Source organism: Gavia stellata, chromosome 8, assembly GCF_030936135.1.
Source record: "Gavia stellata isolate bGavSte3 chromosome 8, bGavSte3.hap2, whole genome shotgun sequence".
Classification (NCBI taxonomy): Eukaryota; Metazoa; Chordata; class Aves; order Gaviiformes; family Gaviidae; genus Gavia; species Gavia stellata.
In genome coordinates this window covers 11,928,673-11,945,484 of record NC_082601.1, presented here as the reverse complement: position 1 = coordinate 11,945,484, position 16,812 = coordinate 11,928,673, and the positions used below count along the sequence as shown (strand labels likewise).

At 45.8% G+C, this 16,812-nt stretch overlaps 1 protein-coding gene across 2 annotated transcripts in view; it reads left to right on the top strand.

The window, feature by feature from the left end:
- The window catches only part of KALRN (kalirin RhoGEF kinase), a 530,063-nt gene extending 514,159 nt beyond the window's left edge, over positions 1–15,904 (top strand). For both annotated transcript variants that reach the window (XM_059820280.1, XM_059820281.1), the window contains 9 exons: positions 2,135–2,162; positions 2,630–2,801; positions 4,978–5,099; positions 6,601–6,732; positions 8,480–8,644; positions 9,532–9,610; positions 10,806–11,006; positions 11,929–12,067; positions 14,419–15,904. In XM_059820280.1, the coding sequence (XP_059676263.1) occupies positions 2,135–2,162; positions 2,630–2,801; positions 4,978–5,099; positions 6,601–6,732; positions 8,480–8,644; positions 9,532–9,610; positions 10,806–11,006; positions 11,929–12,067; positions 14,419–14,964 (1,584 nt within the window). In that variant the 3' untranslated portion in view covers positions 14,965–15,904. The remainder of the gene's footprint in view (positions 1–2,134; positions 2,163–2,629; positions 2,802–4,977; positions 5,100–6,600; positions 6,733–8,479; positions 8,645–9,531; positions 9,611–10,805; positions 11,007–11,928; positions 12,068–14,418) is intronic.
- Positions 15,905–16,812: the final 908 nt, after the last annotated feature.

Sequence of the window (16,812 nt, the reverse complement as noted above, 5' to 3'; positions counted from 1 at the left end):
CGTGCACAAGTGGGAGAGATGTTCTTCATCCAGTGCCCTCTTACGCCCCGATTTCTTCCTGCCTATGGGATCCAGGAGGCCATATATGGGTCCTGGACCCTGTAAAGCAGCAATCGCCACCTCTGAGTCCCTCACCCTCTCAGAGGCTCCCAGGGTAGCTGGGCAGAGGTCCACGTCCTGGCGCTGGTGCCCAGCTGCACCCTTCAGATGGGACTTTGCATTTCCCAAGTGAAACCAGGGCCAGGAATTGTGGCTGGGAAGAGGAACACCCAATGCGAGACCCAAAGAGCCCAGCTGGCTTCCTCACCTGCTCAGGCTCCTGCCTGCCAAGCCGAGCCATGCCATCTCATCACAGGGATGGCATGCTCTCCTGCCTCCTCCCCACCACAGAGGTGCTCCCAACATGGCTTTATAAAAAAAGAAGTCCTAATTATAATATTGCTCAAAGAGTCCTCTCCAGGGATGTAGTCTCCTTCCAGGATGCTGGGAATGAAGCATTTGAAATCTCAGCATTCTTGGGAGCATGTGAGAGTCCAAACCATCACACTTTTGCCCACCAGGTACAGACCTTTAGGACTGACTCACTACATAGTAGGAACTGAAACTGGCTTTGCCCACAAGCAGCAGCCCCTACTTGTTTCTGGAACGCAGTGTAAAGCACTGGCACTGACCAGTTGTTTCCGCCAGTACCATGAACATTGTGTTCTTTGTAGATGTGTCCTGAAGGATCAAATTCTGCCTATTGCTAGGAAAAGGATAGTCTCAGTCTCAGATGGCGAGGAGTTTGTTGATGTAAAGTATGTTTCTATGGGGAAAAAATGAACCTTTGTGAGTGGCAAGTCCATGTTGTGCCTGGTTCATTCGGCCTTTCGGGTGGTGATGGGGGAAAACAGACCCTGAGGTCTCAGTGCTGGTACTAGAGGTTTGCCTGGGGCTATGAAGAAGGACTATGAAACTAAAATGAACCTGAATATGCTTGAGTGCCTCCTTGAATGGCACCCTGAGCCATTTACCTTGGAAAACTATTTATAAAGCCAAAATATAAATATAAATCTTGAAGATGTATCTACGTTATTTTGAAGGGTTATTGCTTCTGCTTCGTGGCCTGGTTTCCGAGCCTCTGCAAAAACTCCCATCAGCTTTGGCAGACCACGAATTAGGTCACTGCTTCATTGGCATCTTCCAAAATAGCTCTGAAATAGTAACAAATATACCTAAAGCAAGATAAACCACACTTGTGTTTATGGTGTTTGATATCAAATTATTAGTTTGAATTTGGATAACAAGGTTTTATAAGATTATTAAAACAGTTAATGAGGCTAAAACCTCTATAGTATGGTACACCATTTTGTAGTTAGGGTTGATACCGCGTGTGAGAACTTACAGGCATTGTCTTTGCTATTCCCACCATTGCTTCTAGGGTTTACATGAGGCAATTGGCAGATATAGGCCACAGCGAGACAGCTTTTCAAGTCTTTGCTAACTTGATCAATTAACTAGTTAGATAAAATAACTCTCAGTTATCCAAACCTAGATTCAAGTTGGAAAGTTGCCAGCAGTCCAACGAAATGAATGAAGCTTCACTCATTGTGATAGACCATGAGCTGTTGCAGGACTGATACTTGTCAGTAGAAAAAAGAAGCCAGTATTTCTGGTTTAGTGCTTTACCTTTTTTCCCTGAAGCTGAGCAGAAGTTAAAAGACGTCTCCCCAAAGCTGGGTAGTGGCCAGACCCCAGGTGTGTGGTGACTGCAGGGGCTGTATGATGTGGGTCTGGAGCTGGGCACAGCGGGGCACAAACCACCTCTGAGAAGAAGAGTTAATGGCTTCAGTGTTATCACCCAAGCAAAGAGAAAGCATGTCCACCCTCCTCAGCCTTAGTGTTGTGCCTGTTACCTGTGATGCTTTATCAAAGTTCAAGAAGCCATAGCTTCCATTTACTTTCCCAGCTGTGCACGGCCTTGCTCAGTTGTCACTACAGCTTGCTGCTTCTATCCAGTTGTTAGAAGTTGCTTGTAGCCACTGGTCAGTGCTTCTGTGGTTCTGGTCAGGTTCACCACGGTACCTTGTGAAAACAGAATTCTCTTTGTCACTGTCCAGAAAAATAAATGCTTTTATTTCTTTGTATTTTTCAGATAATCAACCCCAATTTCATTCAAGAAGGTGAGTTAAGGACAGCTGTCCACTGACTGGCACGGAGGGGCAAGTCAGCAGCTGTGATTTACTCCGGTGCAACAGCATGCTCTGCACCCACCAGCATTTACAGAAAAGGCAGCTCTCCACTGCTCGGTCCCCAGGGAAAGCGGTCCTTCTGCTCGCTGCTCGATACAGACAGCCTGAGGCCGCAGGCGAGACTGAACCCCCCCTAAACCTGCCTTCACAAAGTCTCACTCTCCTGCCAGAGCACAGGGCTGGGAGGCAGACAGTCCCCCCTACCTCCTTTGCTGAGCTGTTGACAGCTGGCTGTTAGTGAAGGGGAAGTTTTGGTAACATAATCCCAGGACCCCCAGCTGTTTGGGACCCAGATCCCATAGCTGGTCCTATAGTGTATTCTCTAGATTTGTATGGGGAACATCGTCGCCTGTAGATTAGAAGAAGGTGTCATGTTTGTGTCCCCATGTTTTTTGCAGTGGCTCCAGAGTTTCTTGTGCCATTAGTGGACATCACCTGCCTGCTCGGCGACACAGTGATGCTGCAGTGCAAAGTCTGTGGACGGCCCAAACCAACTATAACTTGGAAAGGACCGGATCAGAACATTCTTGACAATGACAACAGCACAGCTACTTACACAGTGTCATCTTGGTAAGGTCCTGCCTTTGGATCCCAGCATAGCTGGTCATGATGGTCATGGTGCCCTCAAATATGGCACCAGCCAGGCTACAAGGCTCATTAGAAATGCAGTTAATCAAGTTTGGCATGGTGTATTGGCACGTTGCTGCACCACACGTCAGCTAGAAAGGGTGAAACCTTGAGGCTTGGGTAGCTCTGTAGTCTCCCACAGAAACTATATCCACAGAGTGTGTTGCTGGCAGTTGTGAGCTTTCTCTGGTTGTGCTCTGCCTCAGGAGGTCATGACCTCCTGAGCCAGCTGCGAGCCAGAAGCAATTAATGTTTCCAACATATTAGTTTGGCTAATATTGCCTCCATGTTCTCTGCTTGAGTTTGATGCCATGCTCACCTTCGGTAGGAATGGGAGTCGAGCGGAGCAAGCCCTCACTAGCTTGCAATACCCTTACACTTGGGCATTTTCTCATCTCATGGGCAGAAGTGGTAACTCCTGCAGTTTTCCCGAGCCTTTCCTCAGCTGTTCCTAAAAGAGCCTACATGTGCTCCTGGGAAGCTACCTCTGGCTGTGCTCGGACAGAAGGATGCTTGTCATGATGTTCCCAGCTCGGCTTAGGGGGAGGAAAACCATCTTTACAATAAGCACTGGGAAGATCCGAAAAGATCTGGAGTTGAATTCAGGTCAGGTAACAGCCTGCTGCTGAATGCTGATCTACAGCTTATATAAGCGATTTGGGCCAAACCGCAGTGGAAATCTCCAGGAGGCAATCTTTCATGTGAAATTTTCAGCACTTCTGGCTCAGGCTGAGATGAATCCAGGGAGTACAAAGTCACTGGAAGTGAAAAATGAACACTGAGAGAGAAGGGATTTTACATGTTCACTAAAAAAAATTACATCTGATCAAAAGCTTCCTTTAGAGACCATTGGCTTGTGCAGCTGCCCCAGATCACCCAAAATTGTCATTTTAGCCATTACTCAGTAGATCGCCAGTGCCTTATCTTCAGGCTTCTGGCTGGGGTTGGGATGGGGGGATATTTCCATACAGGGTTCTGTTTTCCATCACAGTCTTTCGCCTGTGCATTGGGTCCCTGTGCACTATCAGCACTTGTATTGTCTTATTACTCGTATTTGGTTTTCAGTGAAGACACTGCCTGCCAAGGAGAGGCCCAGCAGATCAGTGGATGTCTTACAAATCTTGCTGGCATGAGTGTCCAGATTGCGGGGGAAGGGGATATTTCTATCCTGTTTTAAAACAGCATAGTCAGACCAGCAAAAGCTGTAGTGTCCAGGCAGCTATACCAGCAACCATGTCCTTCTGCAGTTTCCAACAGATTATGCATTCAAGGACTAGTCTACTTTTGCCATCAGGGGAATTTATTGTTGGCTCTAAGCTGGGTCTCCAGTACAGCTAAAGCAGTTACACAAGCAAATCCTTTAATTCAGGCCAACTCCCTTAAATTGCATATTGAAGACTGCAATGTGCAAACCGATATGACTATGTACAGACCTGCTCTAAATTCACTGCACTCCATAGAGCTGTTTATTTGCTCAGATTGGCCCAAAGATTGAGTGTCTCTCATGAACTCAGCACTGACGTTCTTTATCCGTAGCTGTTGTGAGATGTCCAGCCTTCTGACCGGGGGCCTGGCAGCCTCATTAGATCAACGGCACGTGCCCCAGGGGGCTGAAGCTTCCCAGAAATGTCAGGCACCCTGCGCTGTGTGACTGCCTTCTGCATCTGTGGGAAGCCAAATTTGTCCAGCGTGTGTTGAACTTAACTGCAGCAGCACAGCAGCTCAACATCTCCCGAGATAGGAAAGATGTGCCTGGGGAAATCTTTCCAGGTATATGGAGTCTAAACATCCAGCTCTGGACAGGCACAGCAAATGTTCAGCTCCTGGACTTTGCTTGCTGCTTAAGCGATCCTTCCCCATCTCCTCTGAGGCCACAGCAGACAAGTAGATTTGCCTGGCAGGCAGTTTGGACCATTCTGCTTGAAGGTTTCATTAGCAGCCTAATCCTGACATATGGAGGGGTTGTACTTGGGCACCGGAATGCTGGGGGGATGTTCCTTCAAATGAGTTAACAGGATTTGTGTGCACGTGTGTTTGTAATGAGGCAGGACAGGAACTGGTATAAAAAGCATTAGCAAGTGAAGCGGCACTTTATAATCGGGACTTCCTGCATCCACAGTGACTCCGGAGAGCTCACCTTGAAAATCTGCAACCTGATGCCTCAGGACAGCGGCATTTACACCTGTGTGGCAACCAATGAACATGGAACCGCATCAACCTCTGCAACCATCAAAGTTCAAGGTAGCACATCTGACCTTAACACCCAGGATTTTTCCTGTACAGGGTCCCTTGGTGGGGGCTAGGAGCACACAGGAATAGCCAGTGCAAAGGCAGCCGGACGTGGAGCTGTGCCAGGTGAATTGAGACGTTAAAATCATACAACCATTCCTCAGCCCAGACTCCCACTGATGGCTGAAGGCATTGCAGACTCTTTGTGCTTGATTAAGTCGTCTGATCACAAGCATCACATCTGGGAAATGAAAATGCGTTGGCACTGGTTCAGCTCCTGCATCCTGCTTGCAGTGCTGCTTCCCAGGGGCTCGGTAGGGTCGGCCGGGGGAAGCTGAGCTCCCTCAGGCTGCGGAGCCCCTGGGGGGATGACGCCCTGGCTGCCTGGAGGGAGCTCTGGGCTTTAGAGCCTGCCTGGATCAGGGGGTCCTGGGATCCAGTGACACCGATTTTCAGCCTCCCCTTCTCTGTGGGGGACAGAGGAGGTAAAAGTAAGATTTGGCCTGGGTGAACTGTTCTGCAGGGATTCAACTTGGAGACATGTCTCCGAGCCTGAATTCTCAGTGCTGTAATTAGTGACCCATCTAATTGTAATGAATATGAAATGATGAGTTGATGCTCATGACCTCCAGCTCTGGGAAGGGATCTGTTAGCATGAGAGATGAGGGGTGCCAGCTGTGTTGAAGGGGATGGCACAGAGACGAATGTCTAACTGGTGACTTATGGATGCAGGAGTGTCACGAGCATTTAGAAGTCACTTTGTTTGGTCTCACAAACTCCCCAATTTATCTAAGCAAGTTAATGGCTGCACTAACTACTCCTGTGCTGAAGGGAGCCCTGAGCAAAGCGCAGAAGAATTATTGGTCATTTGTCAATCTGCTGCCAAACATACCAAGCACCATACGCCCAGAAGCACTCTGAAAGCCTTGCTTGTGTCATTTTTGGACACTTCAAGGGTAACTGCCTCCCCACCTCCAGAACCTCACTCACTGCTTGGTGAAGTCCATGGGAATATTTGTTTTCTTCAGTTCTATGGGCTTTGCATCAGGTCTTGAGCTTGAGCAAAAATTAGCAGCAGAAGGTGGCAGGTAAAGAGGCTCTTCCTTTACAGCAGCTGAGCTCAGACAGATCCTCTACACCCAAGGGGTGATTCTGATGGCCAGTCTTGCAGGGAGCTCTCTGGGGCATCGCAGTGCAGTTGACCACCAGCTGTGAGCAAGAAGAAATTCCCCGTGCCCTGTGGTACTGTGAGACCATGTTGAGGCAGCAGGGCTTGCAAGCAGCACAGTTCTCTCCTAGTTGCTAGTGTAGAAGTATCAGACCCATGGTGGTAGGTGAACAGGACTGTGACATTGCCCTTCCTCTGGTAAGCCAGAGTAAACCAGAGCACTCCCTCTGCAAGGCGCAGCTGCCCCGTAGTGACCTGATGTACCTGATACACCTGATCTTCAGAATAAAGCACTAGCGCTTGTTGATGCGATACTGGACTTGGTGCTTGTTTTCTCTTCCCAAGGTGTCCCAGCTGCCCCAAATCGCCCCATTGCTCAGGAGAGAAGCTGCACCTCTGTGATCCTACGCTGGCTACCCCCATCCAGTACAGGCAATTGCACTATTTCAGGCTACACTGTGGAGTACAGAGAAGAAGGTAAGTGGTTCGAGCTGTGCTCACTGGCTGGGAGAATGAGAACAAAGTAAGTCTCCTTTATGGCACAACAGCTCCCAAAAGCATCCTTGCCGCCACTGGGGTGCCACTAGCTGTTGCGAACAGATACCAAAGTCTAAGGCCAAAAGAAGCCCTTCTATCATCCAGCCCAACTTCTCATATATTACAGACCTTCCTGTGACCTCCAGTCACTTACAGTAAGTAAAGTGTGCTAAGCTAAAACATATTCATCACTAAGGCATCCTTTCATCATTTGCCTTCTACCACCACGGTATCCATCCTTTCTGGTGGATGGTTCCTGGCAATGCAAAAACAAAGCAGCCTCGTTATTTTTTTGATCTGAATAGAGTTGCAGATCCCTACATACTTTTCAAGCTCAGCTCTGAAATCCATTTGTTCTTAAATCCAACCATCCTTTTCCCCTGAAGAATTAAGTAGATATTAAATGCACTGTTTTCCCAATATGCATAGGCATGTGCTCTTGAAAAGGGCATTTGAAAAGATTCGCATCCCTTTTTGCATTCTTCCTGCAAAGGTGTGAGGGTCCCTGAGCAGTACACCGTGCCTTAGGCCTCTGTTTTTTCCCCTTCCTCCTTCAAAAAATCCTACCTCATGCTAGCCAATGTTAAAACTTAATCACTCCGTCATATTAATACCTTCTCTTAGCAAATACTCTGCCTTGCCCCTCACTGTGCCATCAGTGTGACTGGCATTTTTGTGAAGGAATAAAAGCTCTTCTATTAACAACAGCCACCAAAACAAACAGCAAAAAAGCAGCATGCTTTCAGTTTTCAGTATTCCTCCCACTCTAAAGGAATCACTGACTCTTCCTGTAAAACAAAGCTTGACCTTGTCAGACCTGGCAATCAGAATTCGCCCACAGCGCACACAAAATATATGGGTCATAGTAAATAATGTAAAGGTAAAAAGCACTGAACTTACTAAAATAAGATAAAATTGTATATATTCTTGAAAGAAATCATAGGCTGTGACAGCGCTTAGTGTCCCAGGGGTCCTCATCTGTTCTGTGACCATGTGCGGATGAATAAAGTATTGCTCCTTTGGATGCCGCAGGTTAGGCAGTGGTTGGGTTTTTTTCTTTTAGGAGCAGAAACACATGACAGAGTCACACATTTCTTTGCTGTAATCCTGCTCATGCGCAAAAAGCCCATACTAAGCCTCAGAAAGCTGGTTCTCCTCCTGCAGCTCCAGGTTTCACTGTAGCTACCACATCTTCTGAGACTTCATCTGCAAAAGCACTTTGATTGCACTGATGCCCTGTCACAGCTTCACCTGGGACTCCCTTGTCCCTATTTTTTTGCAGTCTTCCTGCTACTGATTCTCTCACAGCAGAGCTGTCATCAACTCAGCTCTCCATTCCTGTCTTATCACGCTGCCCTGAGACATCACTTGTACACAGCCATGGCTAGACTGCTGGAGAGATCAGCTTGTCCCTGGGCTGTATTTTTTCCATCACTATCAGTCAAGTGAGGGGCATTTCCTTCTTCCCTCACTCAGCCAGACTGGAAGGTGACTGCAACACAAAATAGCTTCCTGTGGTCCGGTTTATCAGAAATACATCAGTCTGCTGTAACGTTGCCTTTTAAAAACTCTGTGGATTTTAACCTCCCAGGGTACTGCATGAGTTGGGCAGAGAAAGCCTCTGCTCTAAGTTCACGTATTGAGACTGATTCCTTCAGGTCTCCTTCCCTCCCTCTGTAAAACGCAGGCTCGCAGGTCTGGCAGCAGTCGGTAGCCTCAACTTTGGACACATACCTCGTCATTGAGGACCTGGCCCCAGGCTGCCAGTATCAGTTTCGAGTGAGTGCCAGCAATCCCTGGGGGATCAGCCTGCCCAGTGACCCATCTGAATTTGTGAGGCTCCCGGAGTACGGTGAGTGGGCACAGCGAGGAAGGGCTGATGTGCGCAGGTGTCCACCTGTGCGGTCTGTATGGTGTGCTTTGATGGGTCCCGATAAAAACATTGATCCTGGACCTGGTAGGAATACAAGAAATAGCCTGGGAGACGCTCAGAGCCAGCTCCTGCCACTAGAAAGGCTTTTCATGTCTTCTCCTCCAGCAGGGCTCACAGCCTCCCTCTGTCACAGAAGCTATTGCAGTTTCCTAGCAGGTCCCTGCTTTCTATCCCAAGACCGCTTCTTGTCTTTATCTCTGGGCAACAGGCTCCGTGTCCCAGTTGGTGTCCCCCCTGCCTTTCCAGCAATGCTGGCAGCACCAGGGGCTTCTGCTGAGCAGCCCAGCTGGGGTCTGCAAGTCAGCTTGCAAAAGGTAACCCCAGAGCAATGCAGCTGGCATAGGAAGGCTGTGATGGAGGTGAGCCTCCAGCACACAGTGCTGCAGGAATTTGGGGTACAGCTCACTCACAATGGTGCTGTAAGCAGAGCCCACGTTTCCCCATGTTTCAGCAGCTCTAGTGTGTAAGTAGGTCTGTGACTGGCTTGAATAGCCTGTGCTGGATGAAACGAGAGCTCACATGGCGTAGCTCTACCTCCCAGTGACACACAGACATGCCCTTAGACTGTCCATATTGTAGCCCAAAATTGCAAGGACAGATTTGAATCCACCTTATCCACGCATTCCTCTGGGGAGCTCTGGCTTTTAGTGGTGGAACACACATTGGTCCTGTGCCTGAGCAGTATGAAACTGGACTCCTAGTGGTAATGTTTACAGTCTTCCATAATTTTAAAATATGCAGTTTATAGTCCACAGGAAACTCTCTTTAATTTTATGCCTTCTTGAATGTCCTTTGTTCTCCCAAAGACTCTGCTGCTGATGGTGCCACTATTTCATGGAAGGAAAACTTTGACCTTGCTTATGCCGAGCTACATGAGATTGGGAGGTAATATTAACCCTGCTTATCACTGCAATAAAACACCAAAACAATGGCTTGAAGCTTTTTCCATGGAGTAAAGATTAGGGTTCTTTTTGTAGTTAGCTTGAAAACTGCTGCACCTTACAAAAGCATGTTAAGTACTGATTAAAATATAGACTGGCTGAAATATGAACTAAATCCTGTTTTTCAAGATCAGTTGTGATTTGAGGATTGCAACCTGGCAAACTTGTGAGCAATTAGGCAGCCAAATCTCTGAGAGCCACTGCTAGCACTCGCTGGTATCTCCTGTGACATCTCTGATTTGAGGTGAGCCTTTGAAGTCACAACAATTTGCTGGTTCTGGATAAACTTAATCTCAAAGACTGAGCTTGCTGAAGGACATGAGGCATGTGACTGACTTAAATCACATGCCAAAGCGCTTTGCTGATTGGGTCGGTCAGTTGAACAGGAGCCTAAATAGAAGCTGCATACATTGTCAGCCCTCGGTGCTCTGCGCAGACAACAGATAAGGGGCGTGCAAACAATTCAGGTTAATGCAGTTAGTTCTTCAGCTCCGAGATCAGAGGCAAGTAATTCTGGGGCTGAAAGGACAGGAGTCTCTCTGGTTCTGTAGAAAGAAGAGTGATATATTAATAAGAGGCTAAGTTCAGCACACGGTTTCACCGAGTCGTTTTACTTTCAGGAATGGTACTAGGCACTAGTCTGTATGAGTTTCCTAAACACTTTCCTGCCAGCTTTTTTCTTAATTTCTTACTGTGTGCCTGAAACAGTGAGACAAAACAATAGGTTTAGGTGAATATTTAACAAGGCTTTTCTTTTAGTTATCTGAGAAAGTTTGGGCTTTTCATTAAAACAACTGGAGAAGGGAGACCCACAGCTAAAAAAAGAGAGAGAACCTGTAAAAGTGGCAGCAAATTGAACCCAGGGGAAATTGTTAGAGAACAGCAGTATGGCTGCACAAAGCAAAGCGACACCGTTTGCTCTCAGTGTTTGCTAATCCCCAAAGAATCTCTACACCCAGGGTAAGAGTCAGAGGCTCTTTGCTGGAAAAGGTTATGAAGAACTAGTAAATCTGATTCCTTGTAAAATATTAATGTGCTGAATCAAATAACACCTCGAAAATCAGTCTGTTATTGCACTGAAAACTAGGCATGATTTATTCATGAGGCCCCTTCATTATTCTGGTTTTTTTTTATTTCAGGGGTCGATTCTCCATAGTAAAGAAATGCATTCACAAAGCCACTCGGAAAGACGTTGCTGTAAAATTCATTAGTAAAAAAATGAAAAAGAAAGAGCAGGCAGCACACGAAGCAGCTTTGTTACAGCACTTACAGCATCCTCAGTACATCACTATCCATGATACCTACGAGTCTCCTACTTCTTACATCTTAGTTTTGGAACTGTAAGTACGTGGAGCTTGAATTCAAGTGTCTGGTCAGGAATCACAGCCCTATTAAAGCCAAGGATAAAGTTCACCCTGACTTCAGCAGGGCAAAGATTTTGTCATGTGGTTTTTATTGATTGTGATGTCAAATGAAATAGCCATTTTCTGCAGAGCTTCCACTGCCTTTTCTTTACAGTAAATAAGATTCAGAGGGACAAATAAAACTGCCTTCTACTCCAGTGAAGCTTTGGTAATTGTATCAGCAGTTAGTTTGTCCCATTGAATAGCATCAGATTTATGTGGGCGGTTTTGTCCACTTTTTATATTCGAATAAATGTGTTTCAGCTAGATTGAAGTCTACATTGTTCTAATACTTCTTGGTGAAAAGAGATGTGTAGTAACTATGTTTGCCCCTATAAGGAGAAATAGCAACCAAAATCCAAAATGCTTCTTTGTTACAGTATATCCAATAAAGTATATTTGGGCTATTTGCTTGTTTATTTATATAAATAAAACTAGGTGGGAAACTTTTATTGGGTTAGTTTTCCCACAGAACATATTACTAGCTGAAAATGTCAGTGATTTTATTCCTAGATTATGCAACCAGCTCTATAAATAAATAGATGAATGCAAATAATTAAGGGGATTTGCTTTGAAAGGAATTGCCTCTGTCTATTGAATCCATCCTTAAGCAAATGAGTTTACTTTGAGACTGTTGCTAAATTTTTCAAGGACCGGAGATAACAATTGAGGATTAATCATTCTACCACTTCCATGGCCTGCAGCATCTTGAGATACCATTAAATACTCATCAGATATTGCATTTTAGTTTCCTCCATGTTTAGGTCATTAAGTTTCCATTGCAATTTTATTTTTAAATATTAACTGTTCCTAGAGATACCATGTGATCTTTCACGTGCAGGGTTTGATTTGTTTGTAGGATGGATGATGGTCGTCTCTTAGATTATCTAATGAACCATGATGAACTTATGGAGGAAAAAGTCGCTTTCTATATAAGAGACACAATGGAAGCCTTGCAGTATCTTCACAATTGCAGAGTGGCTCACTTAGACATAAAGGTAAGAAGAAAAGAGTATGATGCTATTATTCAGTGCCCTGGTACAGAGAGTTCCCAGCTGTGCAGACAGGGAGGAGGTGCAGCCTGAGCCCCAAAGAGGTGATCACTATCACCTGGACAAGCACTATCTTTCAGACCTATTGACCAGAGAAAGGACTTACTGACCTGCAGCGCAAGGTCTTTTTCTTCCTTCAGACAAGAGATGCACCTATTTCCCTGATTCACTGTTTTTTTCTCAAGGGCTTTCTGGATTTAATGAAGGAGAAGGAGGATGTCTGAGATGAGAGTGAGATGTCACTAGCACCCGACTGAAGGGGAATTATAAGATAAATCCACAGGCTATGGTTTGGGCTCACATCTGTACCAACTTAGGTACCAACTTAGGTACCAAGCTTCCTGAGCAGAGCTGGCTTGTGCCCAGGCAGCTCAGGGCAGGCCAGGAGGAGCACGTGTCTCCCTCACATCTGCAGCAGGCCCTGGAGAGCCCAAAGCAAGGGGAAGGGAGGGAGCAGGGGTGCAGGAAGTGGGGAGAGCTGGCAGGGGCAAAGGAAAGCAGCATGCCTCATTGTGCTGCAGAGCCTGAGAGTGGAAATGGGTGGGAAATACACCCAGGGAAGGTTCAGAGGAAGAATAAGCTGCATTGTGGAGAAGAAATTCAGGCATTCTGTAATGTCATGCTCAGTTAGATTAGCACAGCTCGTATCTCCTTTTGTTAGCGCACATGGCAGGAGGCACTGTACTGTCCTGGATTCGGCATTGTACTGCTGTCCTCACCAACATCCCAGTTATCTTGGATGACAGAGAATTACTGATTGAAGTTATGATCAAGTGTTTTGAGTTTTGTGATCAGCAACATTGATTCAAGTTGCCAGGGGGTACCAGATAAGCTATAATTTTTTTCAGACTTAAATGCCAGTTAAAAATGGAGACTGAAAGATGAATTTAACTTTCTTGTATAGTGGACAGTCCAGCTCCAAGGAGGTCTCTTCTCAACTCTCCAACCCCCAGGCATGTCAGATGAAGTGATGCTTTCATTCTTCTGCTGCCTACTACCACTACAGAAAAAAAGATTCCTTTTGTACCGTACTTTATGTGAGCATTAGTCCCAAAAGGCTAAATTATCCTGGTTTCTTTCAGTAAAATTGTTTGTATTTTCTGCTGTATTTATAGGACCTGTCAAAAAGTAGGTATCACTTGGAGGTAAGAAACTGCACTGATTTCTCTATTTGATCATAAAATACTTCCCAGAAACAAGGTGGGACGCCAATTTTCTGTGACCTATTTACAGTTCTCCTGAATGAGAGATGCTAAATAAAGCACCTTCTGTTGCTAAGTGGGAAGCAGGAGATGCATTGGTAGTGACCTAGCCACGGACTGTCTTGTCCCAGGATCGTGCTCAAGAACATGTTGATTTTGTTGATGCAGACTGCATAAGAGAAGAGCAAGTGGAGAGATCTGAACAGTAGTGTAGTGAACTTTGCTTTATATATATAGCCATGAGGCAGCAGTAAAATATGCATGAGGATGAGGGGCTATAGGACAGAAAAGTGAGTCTAGAGATGGTGCAAGAAGTAAATTCAGAAATCATCTCAGAGCCAACAAAGGAAGCAAAATCCATGTTAAGTCCCCAGAGGGAGTGTATAGGCAATGCTCAGCATCTCCCTCTGAGAGACAGAGAGATCTTATATACTGAAAGAGTTGGTAAAACAGAGGGAAAACCAACTGGGATGAAATATAATTGCACTCTGGCTTGGAAGGCATGATGGTGTCCTGATATTAAGGGAACACTGTCAGCTCCATCCATGCCAACCGACAGCAACAGTAATGGCACGCACCAGAGTCCCTCCCACGATACATGATAGTGGGAGCAAAGCAGAACATTTACTGCAGGAAGAACATTCCTGCTACAAGTTACACACATTTATGTAGCTAGTTGTCATGTTAACAAATGGAATCTAAATAAACTGGTCAGAGATACACAAGTTTTATGAAAATTTTAAAATCTGTTGGTGCTTTTAATCTGTAGGTATTAGTTTGAGAAAATAAACTGTGAGTATCTGGGACAACATGCAAAATCCCAGCATGTTGCCCTAGTGCAAAATGAGGATGTTGTCATTGCAACTTTAGCATTTTCCGAATTTACAGCAGTGTAAAGAGCAGCTGAGATGGTTCCTTGTCATTCACTCTCCTGATCTGTATCTCCCAAATCTGGTTTAATGTGAGTTTTGATTGACTATTAAACCTAAAAAGCAAAGCTAAATATTTGGATAGGGGCTTATCTAGAATGAAATCTACACATTTTATTTACAAAAATATAATATAATTAAATTTTTGTTATTATCTTTTCAACAGCCAGAAAATCTGCTCATTGATTTAAGAATCCCAGTACCTCGTGTCAAGATCATTGATTTGGAAGATGCAGTTCAGATCACAGGTCATTACCACGTCCACCACCTTCTCGGAAACCCAGAGTTCTCAGCTCCTGAAGTTATCCAAGGCCTTCCTGTCTCACTGAGCACGGATATCTGGAGCCTGGGGGTCCTCACCTACGTCATGTTAAGTGGTGTCTCTCCGTTCTTGGATGAAAGCAAAGAGGAGACTTGTATCAATGTGTGCAGAGTAGATTTCAGCTTCCCACCCGAGTACTTCTCCGATGTGAGTCATGCCGCCAGGGATTTCATCAATGTCATCCTCCAGGAAGACTTCAGGAGAAGGCCAACAGCAGCCACTTGTTTACAGCATCCATGGCTGCAACCGCACAACGGCAGCTATTCCAAGATCCCACTGGATACCTCCCGCTTGGCTTCCTTCATCGAGCGCCGCAGACACCAATACGATGTGCACCCGGTCCCTAGTGTCAAGAGTTTCCTGATGAGCAGGCTGAACTCAGGCACGTAATGCCTCCATCCCTGGGGTCCTACACTGCTGGTCCTGAGGCAAGGCGCAGGGAGCGAGCAGGTGCAAAGCAGATCTGTCTGTACATAGTCCCGTATTCAGCGTTTGCATTTCATGTGGCTTCCCCAGCTGCAGGGTACAAATCATTGTGGAGGTGGCAGTGCCTGCCCAGTTCCTTGGGACCAAAGCAAAGGGGGTAACGGCAGCGGGTACCCGCTCCCTCCCCTTGATGGGCTCCTCCTGGGACATGTACTATTGTCGCATCCACCGCGAAACGGGACTGCGGGAAGCAAACACCAACTGGAAACGAGAGCCAAAACTGCAGTTGCCTTAATCTTTGTGAGGCAGCCTTATAAGAAATCCTCTTGATCTTGCTGAACTGATTTCAAACTGTATGAGGGATTAGGAGTAGGATAGTGTTGGGGGGAGTGAGACTAGGCTTGACCTTAGCTTGTACTGCAGAACTAGACCGAAGTCTGTTTTTGCTGAAATCATTGCAAGCCTACTCCAGGTTAACAGACGGATTTTGCACGGCCCGTATGCCCGGATCCGCCATGATTTCAATGGGGACTTTGCCTGTGTAGGACATGCAAGATCAGGCCCTAGTCACTGCTGGATCGGCTTCCATGGTGGCGTGACTTAAATACATTCTTGTTGCGTGGTAGTGCTCAGACCAAAATTCCCCGTTTATCCATGGGCTTTCTGCTGCGTCAAGTCAACATGCAGTACCTTTTGGAGCTATAATTAAGGCAATGAATTCATTGGAGCATACAGCTGGGTTTTGACTAAGCACAATGGGACTACGATGGGTTTTTTAAGAGCATTTTATAAACACTGTACAGAAATCTTTTGCAAAACCTGTGCATTGAGAAAAGGCTGTGTCCATTTTTTGCAGTATCTGTAAACTAGATGATGATGATGAAGACAATTTTTTTCTATCACAGGTTTTCAGTATACATATATTGTATCATATATATAAATATATATATATAAAGGATCCTGTTCCATTTCTAGCTTCAGAATTGCTTGGCCCAAACTCCATCTAAGCCTTTCAGAGTGCAGTAGGAGTGCTGAGTTCATCCTTGTGCTTACAGCTTGAAAATCCTTTTCAGTGTTTTAAGTATGTCATTTGTTTCATTTCCAAACTTGTAAATATCTCTCACCCACTGTTAGCACCTCATCACCAAAGTATTTGTGAGGATATTTTTATGTCCAAAGCCTAATTCATAATAATATAAAAAATATTAACAATTAAAACATTTCTCTCTTGCAAGCCAAGTTGCAACATCATCATATTGATGTTACAGTGACGGAGCCAGCCTTAAATATAACCAACACAGGCAGTCTGCAGTGACAAATCAGCAGTTCATAGGCTGGCCAAATCTTCCTCTCTAGCAGTGGGACTGGGAAGGGAAACGCCTCCCTGGCTGGGACTTCCCCATCCTGCTGCCGCACCATAAAACTCTACAGTCTTGTAGGCTGATGAACAAAGATTTTCTTTTTCCCCGGGCATGCGAGGACTTTGTTTCGGTGCTGAGTGCCGTTGCTGTGCCTGCGATGGGAAATGTCAGTTGTTGCCAAAGGTTTTCCTAAGGAAAAGGGCTTGATCTGACCACGTATGCTCAGTATAGACTCTCTTGTAAGGGCAAGAGTCAAATTTAATTCACCATCCAAGTAACTGCACTGTGAGCCTGCAATATACCTGCAGGAACAAAAGCTGTCTCTGCCTGCGGGTGGGGGAGATACTCCGCAAGTACTGTTAAATTCTCAGGGCTCTGCTAGCCCTTGTTTTGATCCACCTCCAAGCTCAGTTTCATGGCAGGTAGGAGACCTGGCCCTTTTCTTTGTGCT